The sequence below is a fragment of the Cervus elaphus genome, chromosome 33 (assembly GCF_910594005.1).
Source record: "Cervus elaphus chromosome 33, mCerEla1.1, whole genome shotgun sequence".
NCBI classification, from domain to species: domain Eukaryota; kingdom Metazoa; phylum Chordata; class Mammalia; order Artiodactyla; family Cervidae; genus Cervus; species Cervus elaphus.
Window position 1 is genome coordinate 72,204,710 of NC_057847.1, and position 25,054 is coordinate 72,229,763.

Here is a 25,054-nt window from a genome sequence, read left to right on the forward strand (position 1 = left end):
CTCCATGGGGTTCTCCAGTCAGATTACTGGAGTGTTTTGCCATTTCCTTTTCCATCGGATCTTCCCCATGCAGGGATTGAACCTGGGTCTCTTACATTTCAGGCAGATTATTTATTGTCTGAGCCACCAGGGAAGCCCTAAAGCTGGTATTAATGAAACTAGACTTGAATCTCCTAACTCCCCCTGCAGGTCTTTTCACAGCACTACAACTTCAGTATTTAAATATTCAGAAGAATCGATGTAATGGGAAAACATGTCTGAGGAGGAGCCTTTAAAGCACAAATCTCATTATTGTCCCATTTCTGATTGTCAGTATGAAGTGTATCAAGACTTTGAGGATAATTAACATACTAAAGGAGAAAAGTGCCATTTTTAAAAAGAGAAAGAGTAAGGACGTAACATTTATGAAATATCTATTGTGGACTTGTTAGTAAACCAAATTCTCAACAATAATCTTATGAAACTGTTATTAAAACTTTCCTGAAGTTGAAAAACTGAAGCTTACAAAACTCATTTAATTACATAGATAATTAAGTAGCTGAGAAAGGATTTGAAGTCATATTTATCTGACTCCAAAGCCTTTATTTCTCTACTGAAAAGTATTGCTTCCCAAGAGATAATGATATAGATACACAGGACTTATAAAAATGAACATGCTGAGGAGAGGGGGTGATCATGCCATAAAATTACCAGCAGTGATCAAAGGAATTTGGTAATATTCCTAAAAAGTGAATTGTCGTCAATTCTTATTAGTTAACAGTTTCTTCATCTTAAAGCTTATGTATGTTATTTATACATGTACATGTATAAATGTATGTTGCATATGTTTATGTATATACACTTATACACACACTGTATATTCACTTTAGGGGATCAGAATTAATATTGTCTTAGGCACATAGCTACTGATACCAATTTAATTGATAAACTGAAAAAGCACTTAGTGTTTAATTATAGAGTTATATGTGAAAATACAGAATCATAATTGACTATCCTTTGCTTTAGAATCTTCCCTGGCAACGAGTTCCAGTGTAGCAAACAAAATTACTTAAAGAAAAGCTTTGAATTTTGAAATTTCTTCTGCTTTTGTTTAAAACCTATTTATCACAGCTTTAGCTGTTAACATAATGTTTTATATAATAATTTTATTCAGTAAATATGTATTGAATGAGAGGGCAAAATAATGAGTAAATGGCTATAATTCATTATGCATGATTTCCTTAATTTCATATGCACTTAATGGTGTTGTACCTTGGTGGCCTTTATCAGCATGATTTCATCAGAGCCTTGAGGTTATATTACTTGTGTGCATCAAGGGTAATATATTTACTTTTTTTCCCCCCAGAGTGAATTATAGTGCCTTTCAGTGAGACAAAGAGTGGACTAAATTGATTATTCTTAACTTATTCTTTCTGTAGTTTCATCCTTCCGATGATAGTTTTGTTATGGTTATGATATTTTAGGATATGATATCATATTATGGATATGATATTTACTGCTATTTCCATATCCCCTAACCTTGTGACTTTGAAATTTGACCCTAGATCAGAAACACCTGAAGGCTTTTTATAGTTCAGGATTTCTGGACCCTATGCTTTAAATTTCTGATTCAAAAAGTCTGGGGTGGAGCTCAGTAATTCACACTTCAAACAAATTCCCCTATAATGCTAATGCCGCTAGTTCCAGGGACTACATTTTGAAAACCACTGCTCTAACCCAGTGGACTGTTAATTAAGAAATGATTCATAGAAAATAATTTAGTCTACTATTTGAGTTGATTTTACCATAAGTCAGTATTCTTGAATTATTTTATCCAGTTTGAGGAAGTACAGCAGTCACATTGAGGATGACTTTTTTCGACATGCCATGTTTTAGCACGACATGCCATGTTTTAGCACAACATGCCTGCTGAAATGCTTGCTCTTATTCTTTGTCATGTTCTTACCGTATTTCTCTCACGTTCCATCCGTTTCTACTATGTGCCTCAGTTCAGCTCTTACTGCCTTTTGTATAAGCCTCTTCAGTAGTCTGCTCAATGGTAGATCTTTGTTTTTGTTCTCTCCTGGTTTCATTTGCGTAGGGAATGGCAGAGGAATCTGGGATGCAGAGAAGTATTTCAGAGAGAATCATCAGTAGCATATACAAAGTTCCATAGTGAAGAGAGAGGATTGTTGCGTTTGAGGAACTGAAAAAAATCTTAACACCTATGGCTGGACTGTAGAACCAGAAGAGAAGAGGGGTCAAAGATGAGATATGAATAGTACAATAGATCATCAAGTGCTTTTAATGTGAGTTTTGTACTGGCCTAAGGGTTTATTTACACAAGCATCATGAAACTTGTATTTTAGACATATCACTTTGATTGCAGTATAGCCAGTGGCAAGTAAAGCTGAGAACTAGAGACAGTTGGGAGATTGTTGCACTAATGAAGTTAGTAGATTGGCTGTGGTGATGGATGGGTAAGTGCTCAAGGTATTTAGGAGATAAAGTCAGAAGGGTTCATGAGGGAAAGAGTAAATTCAGAGAGTTTGATATCTCAAATTCTGTCTTCAGCAAGTAGATAGAAGAACCATCCAAATTTTATTGTTGATTTTTCTTTTTCAGTTACCATTTATTGAAATGGTTTATTTTTTATTGTGCAACCTTCTTAGGAAGGTTGTGAGTTTAGACTCACTTATTAATTCTAGTCACTTTTTGTAAATTCCCTAGAATTTTCTACAGAGATTGTCATGTAAACATATGGTCAGTTACATTTATTTTAAAATTTTTAACCAACTCTGTATTCAAGAAAGAAACTAGGATATACACTTGATTCTGTATCAACCTGGTATCTTAAGACCTTCCTAAATTCACTTATTACTTCTGGTATCTTTTTTTTCCCATTGATTCCTTAGAATTTTCTGTGTAAATCATGTCATATGTGAATAGCGACAGTTTTACTTCTTCCTTCCCAGTCTTTTTTATTTTTTTCCCATTATTTTTTCATTCTTTATTACGTGAAGCCTGAGATTTTGAGGATGCTGATGATAGAGGTGATGGGAACAAACCGCCTCGCCTGCTGTCTGTCGTGGGAGGAAGGCACTCAGTGTCTCCCCATTAAGTATGCTTTTAGCTGGTGGGTTTGTTTTTTTAAAAAACAGTATAATTAAGGCATAATTGGGTGGTTTAGTTGCTAAGTTGTGTCCGACTGTTGCGACTCCATGGACTGTGCAGCCTGCTAGGCTCCTCTGTCCATGGGATTCTCCAGGCAAGAATACTGGAGTGGGTTGCCATTTCCTTCTCCAGGGGATCGTCCCAACCTAGGGATTGAACCCCGGTCTCCTGCTTTGCAGGCAGATTCTTTATCAACTGAGCTACAAGGGAAGCCCAAAGGCATAATTTACATAAGATAAAATCCAACATCCATTCGTCATGAAAACTGTTAGCAAACTTGGAACGTGACCACTGTGATAAGGGCGTGTACTAAGTACAGGCGCGTCAGGGAACTGTGAAGTGAAAGCACAGTGGTGGGCCACTGCACGTCCGCTGGGGTGGCAAAAGAAGAGAGTCTCCCAGTACCGGGTTTGGGCTAGGATGTGGAGCCACTGGTAGGACTTCAGAAGGATACAGCCACTTTGGAAAGTATAGTTTAGCAGTTTCTTATAAACTTAAACATAGGTTTAATACATATCTCCAAATACCTTTGGGGTATTTATCCAGGAGAAATGAAAACACAGTCTGTGAAACTTTGTACACAAATGATCATAGTAGCTTTATTCATAATAGCTCATTTCTGAATTAACTTCAGCGTCTATCAGCAAGTGAATGGATGAAAAATAATTGTTATGTTTTTACATAGTGGAATACTATATGGTATATACTCTATTACTCTATTTATAGTGAATTGTAGAGCAAGCAAAACTTGTCCATAGTGACTGAAAGCAGATCAATGATTGCCTGGGGGGTTGAGGGGCTGATTGCAAAAGGACATAGGGAGCCTCTCAGGGTGGTAGAAGGAGGTTGGTGGTGAGGCCCTGCATGACTTGGACTGTGGGTGGAGAATGAGCGCAGTCTGGCTGGACCCACATCCATATTCTGCTTCCCTTTGGGTGAACAGTTATCTCAATTAACGGAAATGAATACCATTTCCTTATGTTTCCAACTGCTTCTTTTTCCTGGGGTTTTGGGATCTTCCTGTGCATGCAAAAGCTGAACCATCAACCAGAGTTGTGATGGCTTTTATATCCAGACTTTAGTTAAACCCTTCTACTGCTTCCTGTCTATCAGGATTTCCTCCTCAAGGATTTCCTCCGCCTGAACTCTGTCCATTGACACCTCAAGTTAGTGAGACTGTCCACTGCCTTGTGCTGATTTGAGGTTGCCCTCAGGGAAAAAACTGCAAATGTATAAATCTCACCCATTGCAGTTTTTCTGTTTTTCAAGATTAAACTTGGGTACTATTTCTTCTGCCTGATTTTGGTTGCTTTCTGATGTCAAATATTGTACATACACACAATAAAATGAGTGCCATGAGCACACAAGAAATTTTAAGGACTTCTTAGATTCTGTGCTTACAAGGATTAGTGGAAAAATCAAATAGAGGGAATCAAAGAGGGTGTAGGAGAGAAATATGGTGGAGGTGGGAGAGTTTTCAGGGTGATGCAGTACAGTTTGTCAAACAGTTCACTGAGAAAGTGTTTGAAACAACTAGGCTCTTAACCCCTCAGGCAGCATGTGCTGTTCTCTGTGGAATAAATACGTTTGTATGTTTGGGATGAAGATGCAGAGAACTCATATCTTCTTAGTGATGTAATTAATCTGCCTTGAGAGTCCAAGTGAATCATTTGAAAACTTTTTACAACTAGTAGGACTTAAAACTGAACAAACAAGTGTCAGTCACTTTCTATGTACTGATTAGGGAACATAATCCAACAAAATAGCAAATTAAATAGATTTTCTTTTGAAAACCCAAATCCATTAAATATCTATGAATAAACTTTTGCTATTAGAGATATCATAACTTATAGGAAGAAAACCATAAAACTTAACAGGAAGAGATAATAGATGACATGAGTAAATGAAGAAATAGCATGTTCAGGATGTGGAAGAGTCAGTGTTATGAAGATTTAGCTAACAATTGCTCGTCAGAATCTGAACTGAATTTTTGGGGTGGAGTGAGTGAAGTTGACTCCATCACCCTCAAGTTCATCTTGCTCCATCTTCGTGGTTTAAGTCGAGTATACCTCCTATCTAATTGCCATCACTGAGGAAATCTGTAACATTTCCCAGTGCTTGTCAGTGAACTCCTCTAAGCTGTGCCAGCCTCACACATCTTATGTATTTAAACGTGTGCATCTATGATATCAGAATGTTTTGAAGGGGAACTGAGTGAGGAAGGCAGGCTATGGGGAATTAAATTGTCCCAAATTTTGATTTTAGACAGACAGTAAAATAAATATAATTTATGCTTTTTTTCTAGAAAATATGCAGAAAAGAAATCACTATATTAATAAATACATGGGTGAGACTGTGGGTAAATGGGTGGATACCTAGGGGGAACAGATGTGTTAAGTAGGGGTAAAACCATCTGATTATTGGCACAGAAGTAGAAACTGCTGAGTCATTCAACAGGGTTAATTAGCCCTTCACCAGACAATTGTAGTAGATGTTATATGCTATATTCTGTGCTGGGTACTGACCCTTCAGCTTTGAATAAATCAGATATTATTCCTTAGCTTAAGGAGTTCATAATCTAGGAAAGGAGATAGGCAATAAAAGGTAAAACACATTGCAATTAAAATGTCACGAAGGAATTTAATGTTCCTTACCAGAAGGAAGATAACTAAGTAGATAGGAGCTTTGTGACATACTTTTGATAGGGCGGTCGATGAAGGCCTTTCTAATGAAGTGAAATTTAAGTTGAGACAGATAACGAAAAACGTCAACCATGGTAAAAGCTGGAAAAGGACATTCTTTGCATCAGGATGCTTGGAATTGAGGCCCCAAGATGGCATCTTGGAGAAAGAAAAAGGAGGCCATTATAACTGAAGCTCAGAAAAACTGAGGTGGAAGAAGTTAAGGAGACAAATATATCAATTTAAGTATGTGAAACCAAAAAAAAAGGATACAAAGGAACTTATCTACAAAACAGAAATAGAGTCACAGAAGTAGAAAACATTTTGAGAGTTACAGGGCAGAGAGGGAAGGGGGATTAATTGGGAGATTGGGACTGACATATACACTCTACAGTATATAAAGTAACCAATACGGACCTCCTGTATAGCAGGGGAACTCTACTCAATGCTCTGTATTGGCTTATTTGGGAAAATAATCTAAAAGAGAGTAGATATGTGGATATGTCAAAAAAAATTTTAACAGCCACAGATCTGGAATTGTCAAATCTGAACTGGACACCTGTTTTGATTGGTATTGTAAGGCTTCTAAAACTTATCAGGAGTCTAGAATTGCCTCTTTGAAATATACATTTTTAAAATTAACTGAGGCAAATAAAACATTAAAGAAACAAAAAAAAGAAGAGGTAAGGAGAGATCATGTACGCCATAGTAAGGCTTTTGGATCTTACATTAAGAAGTTATCAAGAGATATCAAGCAAAGGAGTGACACTTTTAAAAGACTACTCTGGGGACTTCTCTGGTGATCTGATGGCTAAGCTCCCAAAGCAGGAGGCCTGGGTTCAATCCTTGGTAAATTATATCCCACGTGCCACAACTAAGAGTTTGCATACCACAGCTAAAGATCCTGCATGCCACAACGAAGGTCAAAGACCCCAAGTGCCACAACTAAGACCCAAAAAGAAAAAAAAAAATGGACTAGCTTCTGGAGGATGAAGGATGAGAGTAAGAGAAGAGACAGACTGCGATTATTAAGAGGCTAAAGGATGGTGGCAGAGTAGGTGGAGAAGAATTGTTAAATTCTAGGGATGATTTGGAGGTAGAATTAGTTGGATTTGATGTGTTGGATGTTACAGACAGTGGAAAGGAAAGACTCATGGATTACTTTCAGTCACTTGTTTCTAAAATCTATTTGTGTGCACTTTATTGGATCAACTGTGGGAGGTAGTAGGAAAGTTTATAAGTAACAATATATAAGCTTATATTTGTGTAGTGCTTTGAAAATACTGCCACATCTATGACCTCATTTTGGGTTGTTTAATTTTTTTAACTGAAACATTGGCTGTTGAAATGTTTTCTGAATTTATAGTTTTCCTGAAATAGAGCTTAAGTGGCATTCAGAAGTGTTTAGACTACTTGAAATTTTCATATACAAAAAAGCAGTCTTTTCCCTAAACATTGTCTCTTAAAAAATTAGTGTGGGATGTTTTTGGGGGGAGTATTTTATTTTCTTTTTTGAGGAATAGAGAAGGAGTTAAATTTTTTTTGTAAGAGTAGATTTTCATGATGTGTAAATTTTGTCTGAATGAGAGCATAAAGTCAAGCATATTTTTATAAGAGATAAAGAGAATTTTAAAAAATTTATAGACTTAATACTTAACAGAATCACTTCATATTGTGGTAATGAAGCATTTTTACTTTTGGAATAGAGGTTATTACACACTGAAATTTAAATCAAAATCTTAAATCACAAATACATTCAGTACTTTCTTGTAGAATTTTGTTACATTTGATATGAGTTTGTAATTTAGTGATTCCCCCCCCCCCCCACCTACTAGGCCTTTTCAAAATATGCAATTTTTAGCATTAATCTTCAAATGGAATAGATTTGCAAGAATTGATGTATTAGTTCCTCAAGGAAAAAACAAATCAGTCTTATTTATTTATTTTTCAGAGGTGGCTGGATCCAAACAAACCAATAAGGAAGCAGCTAAAGAGTGAGCAAACAAATTTACTTGATGTTATACAAATGTACTTTATAAAGATAAAGGATTAATATAATCTGATTAATTAGAACTGCTTTTATTAATTCTAGGAGGATCTCCTTACAGTTTGAACTTTAGAGTCAAATTTTTTGTAAGTGACCCCAACAAGTTACAAGAAGAATATACAAGGTGGGTTTATGGAGCATATTTTTACTTGAAAATATTGTCAAAACTCTTAAGAAATTTTGAAATTAGGCAAAAATAGATGGCCATGACATAGTTCTGAGCTTCCCTGCCAGCACACAGAATAGATTGTGGATGTTTTAAGATAAATTTCTTGCTCCGCTTCTGGATGGCTGGGAGAGATTTAGGAGGCTGTTTAAGCCTGGGGCCCGCTCACCTGGCTGTAAGCAGCTTCCTGCGCCATATAAATAGTAACTTGGTGAAAAGTGGTCAGAAGCGCTGCTGGCACTAACTGTAGTAATTAGGTGATGCTGCAGTTGTATTCCAGGGATTCTGCATAGTGACAGTTAATCTAGTTTTTTTTTTTCTTTTTTCGCCTTGTGAAAGCATATTCTGTATTTTACTTCCATTGAAGAGAGCATGGAATTTATTAAATGTATGACCACTGTGTGCAGGAGTGATGGTCAGCAGGTATCTTTGTAGAGCATGCTGGCAGAGAGTGCCCCAGCACATTCAGGCTGAAAATCCCCACATCATCGGCCATTTTTAGTTTGATCTTCATTTGCAGTTAATTCTGTTGTCCCTTCTACTTGACATAATATACACAAGAATGACCCAAATAAGCCTTTTGATATCACATAAATGTTAGGTGAACTGTTTAAGGTAGAAATCATGGGGAGTAATCACAGTGTGGTAACTGTCATTATTAAAATAACTTCAATGATAACCTTACGTATTGCTTGAAAGACAGAATTAGTAGTTTTTGTTTTTAAATACAGAATTAAAAATTAGTATATTATACCTTCCACATGATATAAGAATATAGGTCATTGACTGTATTCAGAATTACTCTAAAAGATAGGTGACAAATTAAAAATCTGAATCCCATGGACAGAGGAGTCTGCTGGGCTACAGGCCATGGTGTTGCAGTTAGTCTGAAAATACTGAAGCGATTTAGCACTCAAACACACCTAAAGCTATCTGTAGGTAGGCTGTTAGATGCTAGTGTTTTCATTATCCTTTAGAATACTTTGGTCAAGTGGAGAAGTAAAGCGTTGTTGAGAGCCCTTTGCTATGTGTTTGCTGTGGGGCGGTGTTACCGTTTTTATAACAGAACTCAGGAATGTAGATCCAGGATTAGGTAGTCCTAGCCTTTGACACTAATAATGTCCAACATAATTTATCTTGAAAGGCAAAGTTGTATCATTTGAAAACCTTAGCTTAATATTGCAACTCTTAATCAATCAGATTTTGTTGTTGTTAAATAATTAATAGGATCTTTTGTCTTAATAAATAGTTCTCAGTATAATAAAACTTTCCCAAACTTTGGATGAACTTCAAGGAAATTGCTCTGAATTACTGAAAATTGGGAATCATAAAGCATTTTAAAATGCGTTTTTTACTGGTACATGTAACTTGAAATCAAATAACAAAGTATTCCATAATATCTATTTATGTAATTAGTTTTTAAATGTATATGAAAAATAAAATACCAGTAGTTTTTAATTGGATTTCTAATGTGCTTAATATTTATGAAAACTTTGTTGGCATAAGCAATTAAAATGTTGTCAATTGTAGTTATATTCATAATTTACCTCACTCAAAACACTCTTTAAATTTCTTAATAAGCTTGATGTGTTGGTTCTTTTATAGCCTGTGTTGAAAACATAACCAGGGAATAAATGTCTCACTGATAATTAAAGTCAAACTATCTTCATGAAGTAGAATAAAGTCAAGTCATGTTTGGTAGTAGTAGTGGAATTGTGCTAAAGTCTATCAGTCTAAAATATGTTTTCCCTGGAAATAATGCATTATTTTAAAAATCCTTTATAATGTAATGTCCTAGAATCTTGTAACTGGTGTTTTTTGGTAAAATGGAGTAAATGGCAAATTTTAATTTTATTACCATTTATACATCAAGGATTCTTTACCCTAATTACAAGTTAGAATCACCATAGAGGAGCTTTAAAACATGCTGGTACCATGGCCACACCCCTAGATATTCTGATTTAACAGGTCTCAGGTGAGACCTGGCTTCCAGGTGATTCTATTAATATGCAGCCAGGGTTAAAAAAAAAGACTCCTTTAAAACTTTAGTGCTTGGGTAGCTTTCTTGTTATGGTCGTGAGTAGGACACCCTTAGCCACAGTTGCTCAATTTTAAGGATTGGTTTAAGCCCCACAAAAGGGAAGTCTATTGTTGTACCGCCTTGCCTTGAGATTCTTTTTTGGATTAGTGGTTTAAAAAAAAAGGAGTTACAGACCTTTCATCAGGTTAAATGTCATTTGTATTAACAGGTGCTGGCATAACTAGAGCTGGCATTTTCTTAGGAGTCATTACAATACAAATGACATTTCTTTCATACCTTTTTAGTGCTTAGTATATTCAGTACATAGTAGGTGTTTAGTGCATGATATGTTATTGTATTATTTTTACAACTTAAATTGTCTCTATATTTAGCTCAGTCATTATTAATCTATCTTAAAGGTCTGAATTGTCTTTAAAAATTGGACTTTTATCACCATATTTAGGGCCCCTGTGATACATATACTAGGCAAGTGATATTACTTCCTTTTTACAAATAGAGAAACTAAGGCTCCACCAAATTTTAAGTAATGTGCCAAAGGTCACAGGCTGGTTTAGCTTAGGACTTTAATTCTGGTTTCCACTCCATCAGTTCTTACTGCTCAGTATATAAATCAAATTCAGGAAGCATAGATGTTATTTGTATAGGATTTACAGTATTATATCAAGGATATACACATTTCAATGTTAACTATAAGGCTGTTTCCCACCAGAAATCTTTAACTTTTAGTTATGACATCAAGTAAACCAGATAGAAATATGTTGTCTTGGGTTGAGTACATAGGTAATATTGTAATACTATGTATTAAGCCTCACAAGGAGTTTATGTACTTCATTAATATATGAAGCCAGGATATTTGTATCAGCTGTTTTATATCTGATTCTCTGAAAATCTTACATTCTTTGGTAATTTGAATATTGTCATGAAACTCTTTAATAACTGTAATAGCCCAACAACTAAAATTTTAAATAATTTTGACTGTTGTGGTGTACTTTTTTTAGTGGGGTGAAATGAAAGTCTTTAATTCTCTGTTTAAACATTAAAAGCCACTCAATTTTATCTTCTGCCCATGTGATACAGCGCAGGTGCCTTTTCCCAGGCACTGATAAACCCAGGGAGGGGATGGCTGTACCCACCAGCAGGGACAGAAGGGCAAGGCCATCTTGGGAGCAGCCTTGGTATTCTTGGTATAGGATACTTAAATTTTTGTTGGTTTTAAAGGAAATTGGCCTCTTGGCAATTTTAATAGTATAGCAACAGTAGGGAAGGGAACTTTGTTCCCCCTGATCAAAGAGCTTTCTTAACTCAAATGAAGATGGAAAAGTGCTTTTCTACAGTTAGCAACTTCTTGTTGCCTGATGCTGTAGTGAGCAACATAGGGTGTCCTTGACGCTGGCCTCCTGGCTCAGCAGAAAGAGTGCCTTTCTTCAGTTGATCTCTAGTGTGTTGCTACTGTCTGTTCTCTGTGTCTCTGACTTACGTTTCCTGTGCTTCCCAGTTCTACTTTTGGCAAACACCAATCTTCAGAGTATTTCTCCCTCATCTTCTTCAGTCATGTAATTCTTAAAATCATGAAAGTTTTATAATAGAAGCTAGGGAAACAAAATATTTGAAGTATAAAATTTCATTTATTAAAGAATTCTAAATATTTGGATCCATGAATTTATGAAAGTTTATTTTAAAATATCTTTACATGTGCTAATATGTTCATTATAAAAGCAAATATTTCAGTTTTGTTAATGTAAATATACAGGTTTTAAAACTCTTTATTTTGTAATTCCAATAAATACTAATTATCTTTTTTTTTCCCAAGGTACCAGTATTTTTTGCAAATCAAACAAGACATTCTTACTGGAAGGTGGGCTATTTTAACTTTTTAGTAATGGGCTTTAAAAATACTTTTAATTCTGCATTTAGTAACTTGTGATCATTGCAGACAGATTATCTGCTGAAAGATGGCTCTATGTAGCATGAATTCTTTTCATCAGATAAGTTCATTACTTAATAGCTAAAGATGTAAGTCACCTGGAAACTTCAAGTGTGAATAATATAATTTAAATTATAGTGCATTTAAAATTATTGTGTTTAACCTTGGGTTATTTGCTGTTTTATTTTATTAGATTGCCCTGTCCTTATAATACTGCTGCTCTTTTGGCTTCATTTGCTGTTCAGTGTAAGTATCAGCCCAGATTTTGGCCAAATAGCATATGATTGCATGGTTTCTGTTGCTAGACCATTACCTTTAATGTATGAGTTATTGAGATATATGTTACCATACAGAAAAAAGTGCACAGAAAACATAATAAAACATCCAATTAGCAATTACTTTGGTTCCTGGAAAGACTTTTTCTGAAGTTGTTTAAGACCTAGAAAAATGTTAAATGTGTCATTATAACTTGCTTAAATGGTAACAGTAGAAACAGATACTTTACATCCAGAAATATAATAGAATTCATAACATTGTTGATTTGGCTATAAAACTTAAATGTTTGTTTATAAAGTGTTAAAATTTTTTCCATGTATTAGCTGAACTTGGAGACTACAATCAATCAGAAAACTTGTCAGGCTACCTCTCAGATTATTCTTTCATTCCTAATCAACCTCAAGATTTTGAAAAAGAAATTGCAAAATTACATCAGCAACATATGTAAGAATTTATTTACTTTTCTGCTTACTTAGTAAACTTCTTGATGGTATCTCTTCTAGAGAAATGTTTTAAATTATTTCTAATGTGGTGGTTTTATTTACTTTATATAGAACAGTTGCTATTATATAAAATAGTATGATTAGTATAAAGAAATGTAGGTAATTTATACTAAAAAATATCACTTATTTCATAGAATGCAGGCATACTCAGTCATATCTGACTTTTTGTAACCCTATGGACTAGAGCCTGCCAGGCTGCTCTGTCTGTGGGATTATCCCAGCAGGAATACCAGGGTAGATTGCCATTTCCTTCTCCAGGGGATCTTTCTGACCCAGGGATTGAACCTACCTCTCCTGTGTCTCCTGCATTGCAGGCAGACTCTTTGCCTGCTGAGCTGTCAGCGAAGCCCATTTCATAGAATATATGAGGCTTATTTTCATGTCTGTTAAGAAACATTAAGCTATATGTAAACAGATGTAGCACTTGCTGTTCTACAAAGTAGCCATTTCTTTAAAAAGGAATTTTAGAATATTAATAATGTACTCATAATATGCAGATCAATTTACTTAGCATTCTTTCCTAGTTTTTAGCTGTGTGGAAGGAATCCATTCTGTTTGGTAATGACTCTGTGTGTGTGAGTCAGTCGTGTCCAACTCTTTGCGACCCCATGGACTGTAGCCCACCAGGCTCGTCTGTCCATGGAATTTTAAATTAATAAAAAACATTCTTTTGAAATAGTTAACTTTTTTCGTTCATAACAGTATTCAGCTTTGATATTTTGTGAGTCTAATTTTCTGTGACATGAGTTTTCAAGAAGAGAATGTTTTGCTTTGAATAGAAAGTTGTATTGTTTGTTGGTTCAGAGTTCAGTTTTGCTTTACCACACTTTTCAAAATACTCATGGAATATTTTGCAGTGTTACATATTGATTGAAAGACTAGATTCTAAGAGTCTGAACCAGACTCATTCAGTCTGGTTTGAAATTGTAATGAGGCAGCTTATATCTTATAACCTTGGCCCAATCACTCTATTTCTCTGCTTCCTTATATGTAAATTGGGGATGATAAAGCTATCTACCTCTGGTGTTATTTTAAGAATCAAATGAGTTTATATATACAAAGTACTCAGAATAGTGCTTGGCACATAGTAAGCACTGAAGAAATACTCAGTTCAGTTCAGTTCAGTTGCTCATTCGTGTCTGACTCTTCGCGACCCCATGAATCGCAGCACACCAGGCCTCCCTGTCCATCATCAGCTCCCGGAGTTTACTCAAACTCATGCCCATGGAGTCTGTGAGCTCTTAGTAAAAGGAAACTTACTTTCATTGAGTAATGGCCCATGTGTCAAAAACAGGTTGGCAAACTATGGCCCCCTGCCGCCTTTTGTATGGCCTACAGGTTAATAAAAGTGGTTTGTACATTTGAAATGGTTGAAGAAAATCAAAGAAGAATAACATTTTGTGGCACATGAAAGCCTGAGAAATTTCACTTTCCATGTCCATAAATGAACATTGGAACACAGATTCCCTCATTGTTCTACACATTGTAACAGCAGAGCTGAATTATTGCAACAGAGACCTCTATGGTCTGAAAGCCTGAAGTGTTAGCTATCCAGCTCTTTCCAGTAAAGGTTTGCTGACCCCTAATCTAAAATAAGACTAATGACTGGAAATTTTAATAGACTGGCTTCGTGAGGTGTGGGGATTGTTTTGTTCTAAAAGTAAATGCCATCTATTATAAAAGTTCTACACATAGCATATCAGAACCAAGGGTTTGAAGATAAATCAGATTTTTAAAAAATTTACCAATAATGAAAAGCTGCTTCTGTCAGGAGAATGTTTGTACGTTTTACAGTGTTGGTTATATATTTCTATTTGCCTTTAAGAAATGATTCTGCAGATTTTTAAAGAAAAAAAAATAGAATCAACCAGTTTAACTATGGGGCTTGGGAGAAAAGTAGAGTATTTATTTAACTTAATTGAATTTTATAGAAAACTGAAGTATATCTGCTTTGTTTTTTTTTTTTGAGAAATCCTGTTTTATGTTCATACATTGGCGAGCTGGTTACTCCCTTTTCTGGTATCATTAATGAGTGGTTATCTTTGCGTTTTTAATTTGCTGCTTTTGCTCTGCTAGAGCATGATATCAGATAACCCAGGCTGTTAGAACTGTATGTAATAGAACCTTTTTAAAGGTTTTGCATTTACAGTAGTAGTTCTCGCACTTGTGTTCATAAGAATCACTGGAATATGTCTTAAAATATAAACAATTTGAGCCCCTTTTATTGTAATACTGGGTTCTATAGAACAGTGCTTCTGAAACTATCTGTGATGAAAGACTAGTTTTTCCCCCAGTCTCTCATGGAACAATACTTCTGAAAAATATAGTAAAAATGAATTACTCAAAAAACAAAATGGAGAAATAAACAAAGGCTTTAAAAATTACAGTTACTTTTTGTTGTCATTAAATGCAACAGATGTAAAATAACTCTGCCAAAGTGCTACAAAAGGCTGTGACCCTCTTAATTTTTGTCCTTCTTATGAGTCGGCCCCTGTCTGGGCACCACACCCTGAGAAACCCTGCTCTGGAGCTCGCCCCAAAGACTGCATGTGTGAGAAGTACCTTGTGTGATTAAAATGCAGGTGTGGAGTGTAGACCAGACTTTGAAGGATACTTGTTTTAGTCTGAGAGTGACTTTGTAACATCCATAAGTGTAGCTTGGAACTTTAAAAACTTGACCCATTCTTGTGTTTCTGGAAAATAAGAACAGATTCTACAAACCAGTTAGCATTACTGAAAATGTACCCTCCAGAAAAGGTAGCTGTTACTGTACATAACTAAGAGGAATAGTCGTACATTTTGTATTTTGTAAAAGATTTAATTAGAAGGCTGAAAATTTTCTAGATAAATAACCTTTATGTAACTTGGTCATATTTGTGATTGTTACAGTTTTTAACCTAGTGATGTTTTTACAGAGGCTTATCTCCTGCAGAAGCAGAATTTAGTTACCTGAACACAGCACGTACCTTAGAACTCTATGGAGTTGAATTCCACTATGCAAGGGTAAGTGAAGAAAACATTTTGATGTTGTTGACTTAAGCATAAATATTCAGTTAAAAAAAAAAGTTTTTAATTCCCTGATAGAATTAGGCAACAAATGGAATAGTGAGTGCCACCAACATTGCATTGACAGTTTCCTCTGAATATAAGTAATTTTACTAACCCAGTCACTCAAGATTCATTACCTGACAAGAAGAATCATGAATTTTACATATTATTTTTCTTCAAGGTAGTGTGTTACAAGGATAATTTTTGCTGACCATAGGAGACAGTGCCTTTAGAATTTTTGTTACAAGAAAAGTAGTTATTTGTATTTTTAATTTTATGAAAATCATTATTATAAAAGATGATTTCACCTCACCAAGGCCTGTATTACTATATTCTTTTCATCTAGTGACATCATTATAAATTTTTATTTATAAAGCACAAAATCAATTGTATTTGCATATTTTGGTTTTCCCCCTACACCATCCCTTTGTTAACATGAAATTTTATAATTACTGGCTTTTCCTGTATAACACCCTAACTTCTTTTTCACTGTGTCAATTTGCTGCTTCCAGAAGACTGTTATCCTCCTACTATAAGCATACATGTATGTGGTGGTTCTTCATTTGTGTGCCTCTTCTAAAAAGGAATAGATTCCTTTTTATGATTGTTTTATCAAGAGGTTATATTCCTTTAGAAGTACCTGAAGTACAGCTGTTCTCTATACCTGATGAAAAGTGGAATTATAGGTAATCATCAGTTGAATTGGTAATAGCTTTATGTTTTCTTGGGACAACTACTAAGCCTCATAAGGATACCAGCCTGAAAGGGAGTTAAGTTTTCCCTAGATAATTGTTCTGAGTTTATTTTTGTATACAGACATACAGAGACCCACAGACAGACAGTAGTTTGAGGACTCAGAGCTCTGTTCCATGTCATGGTTTTATATAGGGCTTCCTTTGGCCGTTTTCTTGGAGGGGAGGATTGATTAGTTCTTACATTTCGCAAAGCTTGTGTCAGTCATTCCTTTAAAAAAATCAAATGACTTGCTTTACTCACGTGACTGTATTTGGTAATTCTGAGCATTTGTGACTTGAAAACCTATCTGGTTCGATTTAAAGTATTTAAGTAAGTTCCTCTTGAACTTTTTATGTTCTTTAAAATGGTCCCTTCACCCTTCCTCTCTCTTTGTGGCTATTACTTTTGGACATGATTCTCCAAAGGTAACAAGTTGTCACTAGATTTTGTTTTTTTATTATAATACAGCTTAAAACAAATGAAATTGTCAATATGTATACTAGACTGTGGTTAACAGTAAAAAGACCACTAAAGTCAGTCACTTTAGTCCTGAACAGTTTTCTGAAGGTAGTTTAGGCTGCTGTCTGCTTTCTTTGGCTGCTGTCAGTGAAGTACAAAGAATGCTTGTTGTTATTCTTCAGTCTCTAGGTCGTGTCCGACTCTTTGCCACCCCGCCCCCCCCCCCCCGCCCCCCCAATGGACTAAACCCACCAGGTTCCTCTGTCCATGGGATTTCCCAGGCAAGAATACTGGAGTGAGTTGCCAGTTTTTTCTCCAGGGGATCTTCCTGACCCAGGGATTGAACCTACATCGACAGGTAGATTCTTTACCACTGAGCCCACCAAGGAATGTTAGACATTCCTTTTTTAACTTAAGTGATATGGCTGGATCTCATACATAATTAACTGTTTTATTATTTATTGATTTAAGTTGTTTTTTTGTTGTTTAAATTATTACATTGTAAAACTCTTTTTCAGAAAACCATAAATGTGGAGTGCCAAATTAAAGGAATTTAAATATTAAGTATTTTGTACAGACCCAAAAAACATGAGCTAGGAAAAGGTGTTTCTATTGTATATGGATATGGAGAACTTAAGAAAATGTGCAGATATTAAGTGAACAGAAAGAGACATTTGCAGCATCAGAAACAAAAAGGGACAAAGGGAAGAGGGGAGAGGACACATAAAGAAAATACTTGTTTAAATTGAATATCACAATATTTAATTGAATATAAAATAATACTTTATTTTGAAAACCAAGGTAAGATCTTTTCTCTCTGCCTCTAGACTATAGGCTAAAAAAAGATCAGAGTGGAACCAAGTTATTTATAGCAATCTGCAAGATATGAGACATCTTATAACCTTCTTAGTGGTGCATCTGTTACATGCCTTGTACATGGTAGGCACTGAGGATGACTTAGTGAACAAAACATCAGTTATCCCTGCCCTCGTGGAGCACACAAGACAGTGAGGGGAAAAAATTAGAGCCTGTACAAACAGTTAAATATTTGAGAATATGAAAGGGAAAGTACAGAATGCTGTGGGATCCTATAGCAGGAACTTCTGATCCAGCTTGGGAGCAGAGCATAGGGAAGGCTTCTTAGGAGTAATTTACTGAAGCCAGAAAAATGAGTAAGAATTACTTAGCTAAGATAGTAGTTCCCATCATAGAGCTATCAGGATGAAGGAAGACCTGAAATCAAGAGAGAACATGGCTTGGTTGAAAACATGATGACATTTGGTATGCCTAGAGGATAATATGAATAAGAGAACTGTAGAAAAGTATTGTGAATGACAACTTCAGGATTAGAGGGAAGGAAAAAAGATTTGAGGGGAGGGAGCATGGGAATATTTGTTTCTTAAAGTAACATAGTGAATGCATTTTTTCTTGGTGTTCAGTTGTATGAATTTTAACATGTGTAGATTCGTGTAACCACTGCCACAAACAGAATACAGAATAATTCTATCACCACCACCCCTGCCTTGCCCCTAAAAATCCTCACTCCTGCTCCCCCTGTGTAGTCCAGCCTCGTTCTTACCCACAGTTTCTGGCCACAGCTGGCCTGTTCCCTGACTCCATAGTCTGTCTTTTCCAGAATGTCTTATAAATGGAATCATAGTATAGTATGTAACCTTTTGATACTGGTTTCCTTTACTTAGGGACTTCCCTGAATGGCTCAGTTGGTAAAGAATCCGCCTGCAATGTGGGAGACCTGGGTTCGATCCCTGGGTTGGGAAGCTCCCTTGGAGAAGGGATAGGCTTCCCACTCCAGTATTCTGGCCTGGAGAATTCCATGGACTATGTATGGTTCATGGGTTGCAGAGTTGGACACAACTAAGTGACTTTCACTTCACTGCACTTCACTTATTTTAATTAGAGTAATGCATTTGGGATTGATCTGAAATACTGTGCTTCAATAGTTTATGCCTTTTATTGCTGAATTGTATTCCGTTGTGTGGATGTACCATGGTTTGTTTCTCCATTCACCCATTGAAGGATATCTGGGTTGCTTCCAGTAATTTTTGTTTCTTTTTTTTAATAGGCCTACTGGAAACATTCATTTGTAGTTTCTGTGTGGGTTTAAATTCTCATTTATGTAGAGTGCAAATCCCAGAGAGGTCTTTCTAGATCATGCAGTAAGTGTATATGTAGCTTTATATAAAATTACCAAATTGTTTTCTAGAGTACCTGAGCCTCATTGCATCCTCACCAGCTTATTTGCAAGTTCCAATAGTTTTACATCCTTTTCAGCATATGGTACTGCCCATTTTGTTTTGTTTTTAAGCTTTTCTGATAAGTGTGTTTTATCTCATCATGGTTTTACTTTGTATTTTCCTAATGACTAATGATGTTGAGGGGCTTCCCTGATAGCTCAGTTGGTAAAGAATCTGCCTGCAATGCAGGAGACCCCGGTTCAATTCCTGGGTTGTGAAGGTCTGCTGGAGAAGAGATAGGCTACCCACTCTGGTATTCTTCGACTTCCCTTGTGTCTCAGCTGCTAAAGAATCTGCCTGCAATGTGGGAGAACTGACTCTCCACATGTACATCACCAGATGGTCAATACCAAAATCAGATTATTATCTTCTTTGTAGCCAAAGATGGAGAAGTTTTATATACTCAGCAAAAACAAGACCAGGAGCTATCTGTGGCTCAGATCATAAATTCCTTATTGCAAATTTCAGACTTAAATTGAAGAAAGTAGGGAAAACCATTAGGCCATTCAGGTATGACCTACATCAAATCCCTTAAGATTATACAGTGGAACTGACAAATAGATTCAGGGCATTAGATCTCATGGACAGAGTGCTTGAAGAACTATGGACGGAGGTTCGTGACATTGTACAGGAGGCAGTGATCAAGATCATCCCCAAGAAAAAGAAAAGCAAAAAGGCCAAATGGTTGTCTGAGGAGGCCTTATAAATAGCTGAGAAAAAAAGAGAAGTGAAAGGCAAAGGGGGAAAGGAAAGATATGCCTGTTTGAATGCAGAGTTCCAAAGAAGAGCAAGGAGAGATAAGAAAGCCTTCCTCAGTAATCAGTGCAAAGAAATAGAAGCAAACAATAGAATGGGAAAGACTAGAGATCTCTTCAAGAAAACTAGAGATACCAAGGGAAAATTTCATGCAAAGATGGATACAATAAAGGACAGAAATGGTATGGACCTAACAGAAGCAGAAGATATTAAGAAGAGGTAGCAAGAATACACAGAAGAACTTTACAAAAAAGATCTTCATGATCCAGATAACCACTAAGGTGTGATCACTCACCTCGAGCCAGACATTTTGGAATGCAAAGTCAAGTGGGCCTTAGGAATCATCACTACAAACAAAGCTAGTGGAGGTGATGGAATTCCAGTTGAGCTATCAGGTCAGTTCAATTGAGCTATCAGGTCAGTTCAGTTCAGTTGATCAGTCATGTCTGACTCTCTGTGACCCCATGGACTGCAGAATTCCAGGCCTCCTTGTCTTTCCAATGCCTGGAGTTTACTCAAACTCATGTCCATTGAGTTGGTGATGCCATCCAACCCATCTCATCGTCTACCATCCTCTTCTCCTCCTGCCTTCAATCTTTCCCAGCATCAGGGTCTTTTCAAAAGAGTCAGTTCTTCGCATCAGGTGGCTAAAGGATTGGAGTTTCAGCTTCAGCATCAGTCCTTCCAATGAACACCCAGGACTGATCTCTTTTAGGATGGACTGGTTGGATCTCCGTGCTGTCCAAGGGACTTTCAAGAGTCTTCTCCAACACCACAGTTCAAAAGCATCAATTCTTTGGCACTCAGCTTTCTTTGTAGTCCAACTGTCACATCCATACACGACTACTGGAAAAACCATAGCTTTGACCAGATGGACCTTTGTTTGCAAAGCAATGTTTGCTTTTTAATATGCAGTCTAGGTTGGTCATAACTTGCTTCCAAGGAGCAAGTGTCTTTTAATTTCATGGCTACAGTCACCATCTGTAGTGATTTTTGGAGCCCAAGAAAATAAAGTCACTCAGTTTCCACTGGTTCCCCATCTATTTGCCATGAAGTGATGGGACCGGAGGCCATGATGTTAGTTTTCTGAATGTTGAGTTTAAAGCCAACTTTTTCACTCTTCTCTTTCATTTTCATCAAGAGGCTCTTTAGTTCTTCGCTTTCTGCCATAAGGGTGGTGTCATCTTCATATCTGAGGTTACTGATATTTCTCCTGGCAAACTTGATTCCAGTTTGTACTTCATCCAGCCTGGCATTTCTCATGATGTACTCTGCATAGAAGTTAAATAAGCAGGGTGACAATATGCAGCCTTGATGTACTCCTTACACGATTTGGGACCTGTCTGTTTTTCCATGTCCAGTTCTAACTGTTGATTCTTGACCTGCATACAGATTTCTCAGGAGGCAGGTCAGGTGGTCTGGTATTCCAGTCTCTCGGAGGAGGTGGTCTGGTGTTCTCATCTCTTGAAGAATTTTCTGCAGTTTGTTGTGACCCATACGGTAAAGGCTTTATTGTAGTCAATAAGCAGAAATAGATGTCTTTCTGGAACTCTCCTGCTTTTTTTATGTTCCAGCAGATGTTGGCAATTTGATCTCTGGTTACCCTGCCTTTTCTAAATCCAGCTTGAACATCTGAAAGTTCATGGTTCACATACTGTCGAAGCCTGGCTTGGAGAATTTTGAGCATTACTTTACTAGTGTGTGAGATGACTGCAGTTGTGCGGTAGTTTGAGCATTCTTTGGCATTGCCTTTCTTAGGGATTGGAATGAAAACGGACCATTTCCAGTCCTGTGGCCACTGCTGAGTTTTCCAAATTTGCTGGCATATTGAGTGCAGCACTTTCACAGCTTATCTTTTAGGATTTGAAATAGCTCAACTGGAATTCTATCACCTCCACTAGCTTTGTTTGTAGTGATGCTTCCTAAGGCCCACTTGACTTCGCATTCCAGAATGTCTGGCTCTAGGTGAGAGATCACGCCATAGTGGTTATCTGGGTCATGAAGATCTTTTTTGTGTAGTTCTTTTGTGTATTCTTGCCTCCTCTTCTTATTATCTTCTGTTTCTGTTAGGTCCATACCATTTCTGTCCTTTTTCTTGGCCATCTTTACATGATATGTTCCCTTGGTATCGCTAATTTTCTTGAGGAGATCTGTAGTCTTTCCCATTCTATTGTTTCTTCTATTTCTTTGCCTTGGTCACTGAGGAAGGCTTGCTTTCTTTCTTTTATTTTTTTTTTTTTTTTGAGGAAGGCTTTCTTATCTCTCCTTGCTCTCTTTGGAACTCTACATTAAAATGGGCATATCTTTCCTTTTTTCCTTTGCTTTTCACTTCTCTTCTTTTCACAGCTATTTGTAAGGCCTCCTCAGACAGCCATTTTGCTTTTTTGTGTTTCTTTTTCTTGTGGATGGTTTTGATCCCTGTCTCCTGAACAATGTGATGAACCTCCGTCCATCGTTCATTAGGCACTCTATCAAATCTAGTCCCTTAAATCTATTTCTCACTCTTACTGTATAATCATAAGTAAAAATGATAGTGAAGTCACTCAGTTGTGTCTGACTCTTTGTGACCCCATGGACTGTAGCCTGCCAGGCTCCTCAGTCCATGGAATTTTCCAGGCAAGAGTACTGGAGTGGGTTACCATTTCTTTCTCCTGGGGATCATCCCAACCCAGGGATTGAACCTGGGTCTCCTGCTTTGCAGGCAGACACTTTACTGTGTGAGCCACCACAGAAGCAATGCAGGAGGTATAATCATAAGGGATTTGATTTAGTTCATACCTCAATGGTCTAGTGGTTTTCCCTACTATCTTCAATTTAAGTCTTAATTTGGCAATACAGAGTTCATGATCTGAGCCATAGTCAGCTCCTGGTCTTGTTTTTGCTAACTGTATAGAACTTCTCCATCTTTGGATGCAAAGAATATAATCAATTTGATTTCATGACATCTTTGTAAATACTACCCAGGTCTTCGTTAGACTTCTGCCAGCCATTCCAGAAACCTTCTTTACACCCTGTCCTAGCTCCTGCCTACCGTATACATTTTTTTTGTGGTTTTATCACCCAGTGTGCCTTTCTAGATACTATAATTTATTTTCCTTTATGTTTTTAACTGAATAACTTTAAATGTCTTTTAATGCCTTCTTCCCTTACTGTATAGAATTTTTTTGTTAAAGAACTGGGCCGTTTCGCCTTTAGTTTCCCACAGTCTGGACTTTGCTGATCACATATTCATGGTATAATTCAGTACGTTCTATAGGTCTAATGAAGTTTTTACAGAGAAGTTGGACTTGATCTAGACTTTGGTTAGGTTTGATATGATCCATCAGAGAGACATTAAGAAGAGATGAGAACAGTATTAATAAAACATATAATTTTCGGTATACAAAACACATGAGAATGACCTGATGGGAGACAATTTTTTACTTTAGAAATTATTGAAACTATATTTTAGAGGTTTTTTTCCTAGGGAGACAGTTAACAAAATCTTGATTATATTTTCATCAGTTAGTTCTGTCTTCTGATCACATGAATGCTAGGGATAAAAGCATTATTGCTATATTAGCTTGCCTATAGTACGTCTCAAGTTAAGCAGTCTTGCATGCATGCTCAGTTATGTCTGACTCTTTGTGTCCCCATAGACTATAGCCTGTCAGGTTCCTTTGTCCATGGAATTTCCCAGGCAAGAATACTACAGTGGGTCTCAAGTTAAGCAAAACTATTTCAAGACTTTTTAGCAACTGAGGAAAGTTTTAATTCTACTTACTTTGTTAATAGTTGCAAGTCAGTTGTTCAGGTTGAATCAGCATGAAAACTCACTCATCAAAGCACAGTTCAAATTTTCTTCCACACTCTCCAATAGCTGTTCCCCGCTGTTTTCCTGTGATGCTTTTATTGTATTATGTTAGTTAAAGAATTTCTCCTTATATTGGAAATACTGTTTTATTACAAATTGCCTTTCACCATGCTCTGAACTCCAGGTTTTATTCACTTTTGCAATCTTAACACCATATTTACACAGTGATTGGATTACAATAGTTTTAGAAATGGAAAGATGGATACTAACTTAACATTCTATGAGATGTCGTCTTTGATTTTCTATCCCAAAGAGTCAGTTCCAGTTATAAACTATGGAAAATCCGAAGATTATTTTTGCTTTATATTAATGAATTTTAATAATGTAACATTTAAATTTGATTTGAAGTATGTCTTATTTTTATGATGTAATAGTTGCCATATGGGTTTATAAATATTGCAGTTACCTGCTGCTTTTGATATAATGTCACATTGTGTAAAAGAACTAATCATATTTAAAAATTATATCTTTATCAGTTAAAACTCATTTTCTTAGAATTCCCATTTTTGTTTGTTTGTTTGTTTTTTGAAGGATCAAAGTAACAATGAAATTATGATTGGGGTGATGTCAGGAGGAATTCTGATTTATAAGAACAGAGTACGAATGAATACCTTTCCATGGTAAGAACTTCTGTCAATACTTTCACTTTTACTATTATATTACCAAATATAGTTCATATTTTTGTTGAACTATTTAATGTTATCATACAACTTTATCCCACTTACTTCAAATCTACTAGAAGATACAAAAATAGTTGAATTATTTTTTTCAAAAATTTCTTAGCTTAAAGAAAATACTACTTTCCAAGTTTTTTCTCTTAGACAATCTCTAAATTTGTACTCTAGTATTATAGCTAATATCATCATGTTTACTGTGTGTCTTGCACCTTGCCAATTGCTTTGGATACAGTTGTTGTTTAGTTGCTAAGTTGTGTCTGACTCTTTGTGATCCCATGAACTGCATCGTGCCAGGCTTCCCTGTCTTTCACTATCTCCCCGAGTTTGATCAAACTCGTGTCCATTGAGTCGATGATGCTATCCAACTGTCTCATCCTTTGCCGCCCCCTTCTGCTTTGGCCTTCAGTATTTTGCAGCATCAGGTCTTTTCCAGTGAGTTGGTTCTTCACATCAGGTGGCCAAAATACTGGAGCATTATAC

The 25,054-nt window shown here is 36.3% G+C and overlaps 1 protein-coding gene across 3 annotated transcripts in view; it reads left to right on the forward strand.

Annotated features, from left to right (window-relative positions):
* Positions 1-25,054, forward strand: part of PTPN4 (protein tyrosine phosphatase non-receptor type 4) — a 189,355-nt gene that overhangs the window by 76,455 nt on the left and 87,846 nt on the right. For 2 of the 3 annotated variants that reach the window (XM_043894708.1, XM_043894709.1), the window contains exons 4-10: positions 7,786-7,828; positions 7,906-8,005; positions 11,899-11,943; positions 12,206-12,258; positions 12,612-12,732; positions 15,707-15,794; positions 24,429-24,517. In XM_043894708.1, coding sequence (XP_043750643.1) covers positions 7,786-7,828; positions 7,906-8,005; positions 11,899-11,943; positions 12,206-12,258; positions 12,612-12,732; positions 15,707-15,794; positions 24,429-24,517 — 539 coding nt within the window. The remainder of the gene's footprint in view (positions 1-7,785; positions 7,829-7,905; positions 8,006-11,898; positions 11,944-12,205; positions 12,259-12,611; positions 12,733-15,706; positions 15,795-24,428; positions 24,518-25,054) is intronic. The other variant, XM_043894710.1, reaches the window with a different exon arrangement.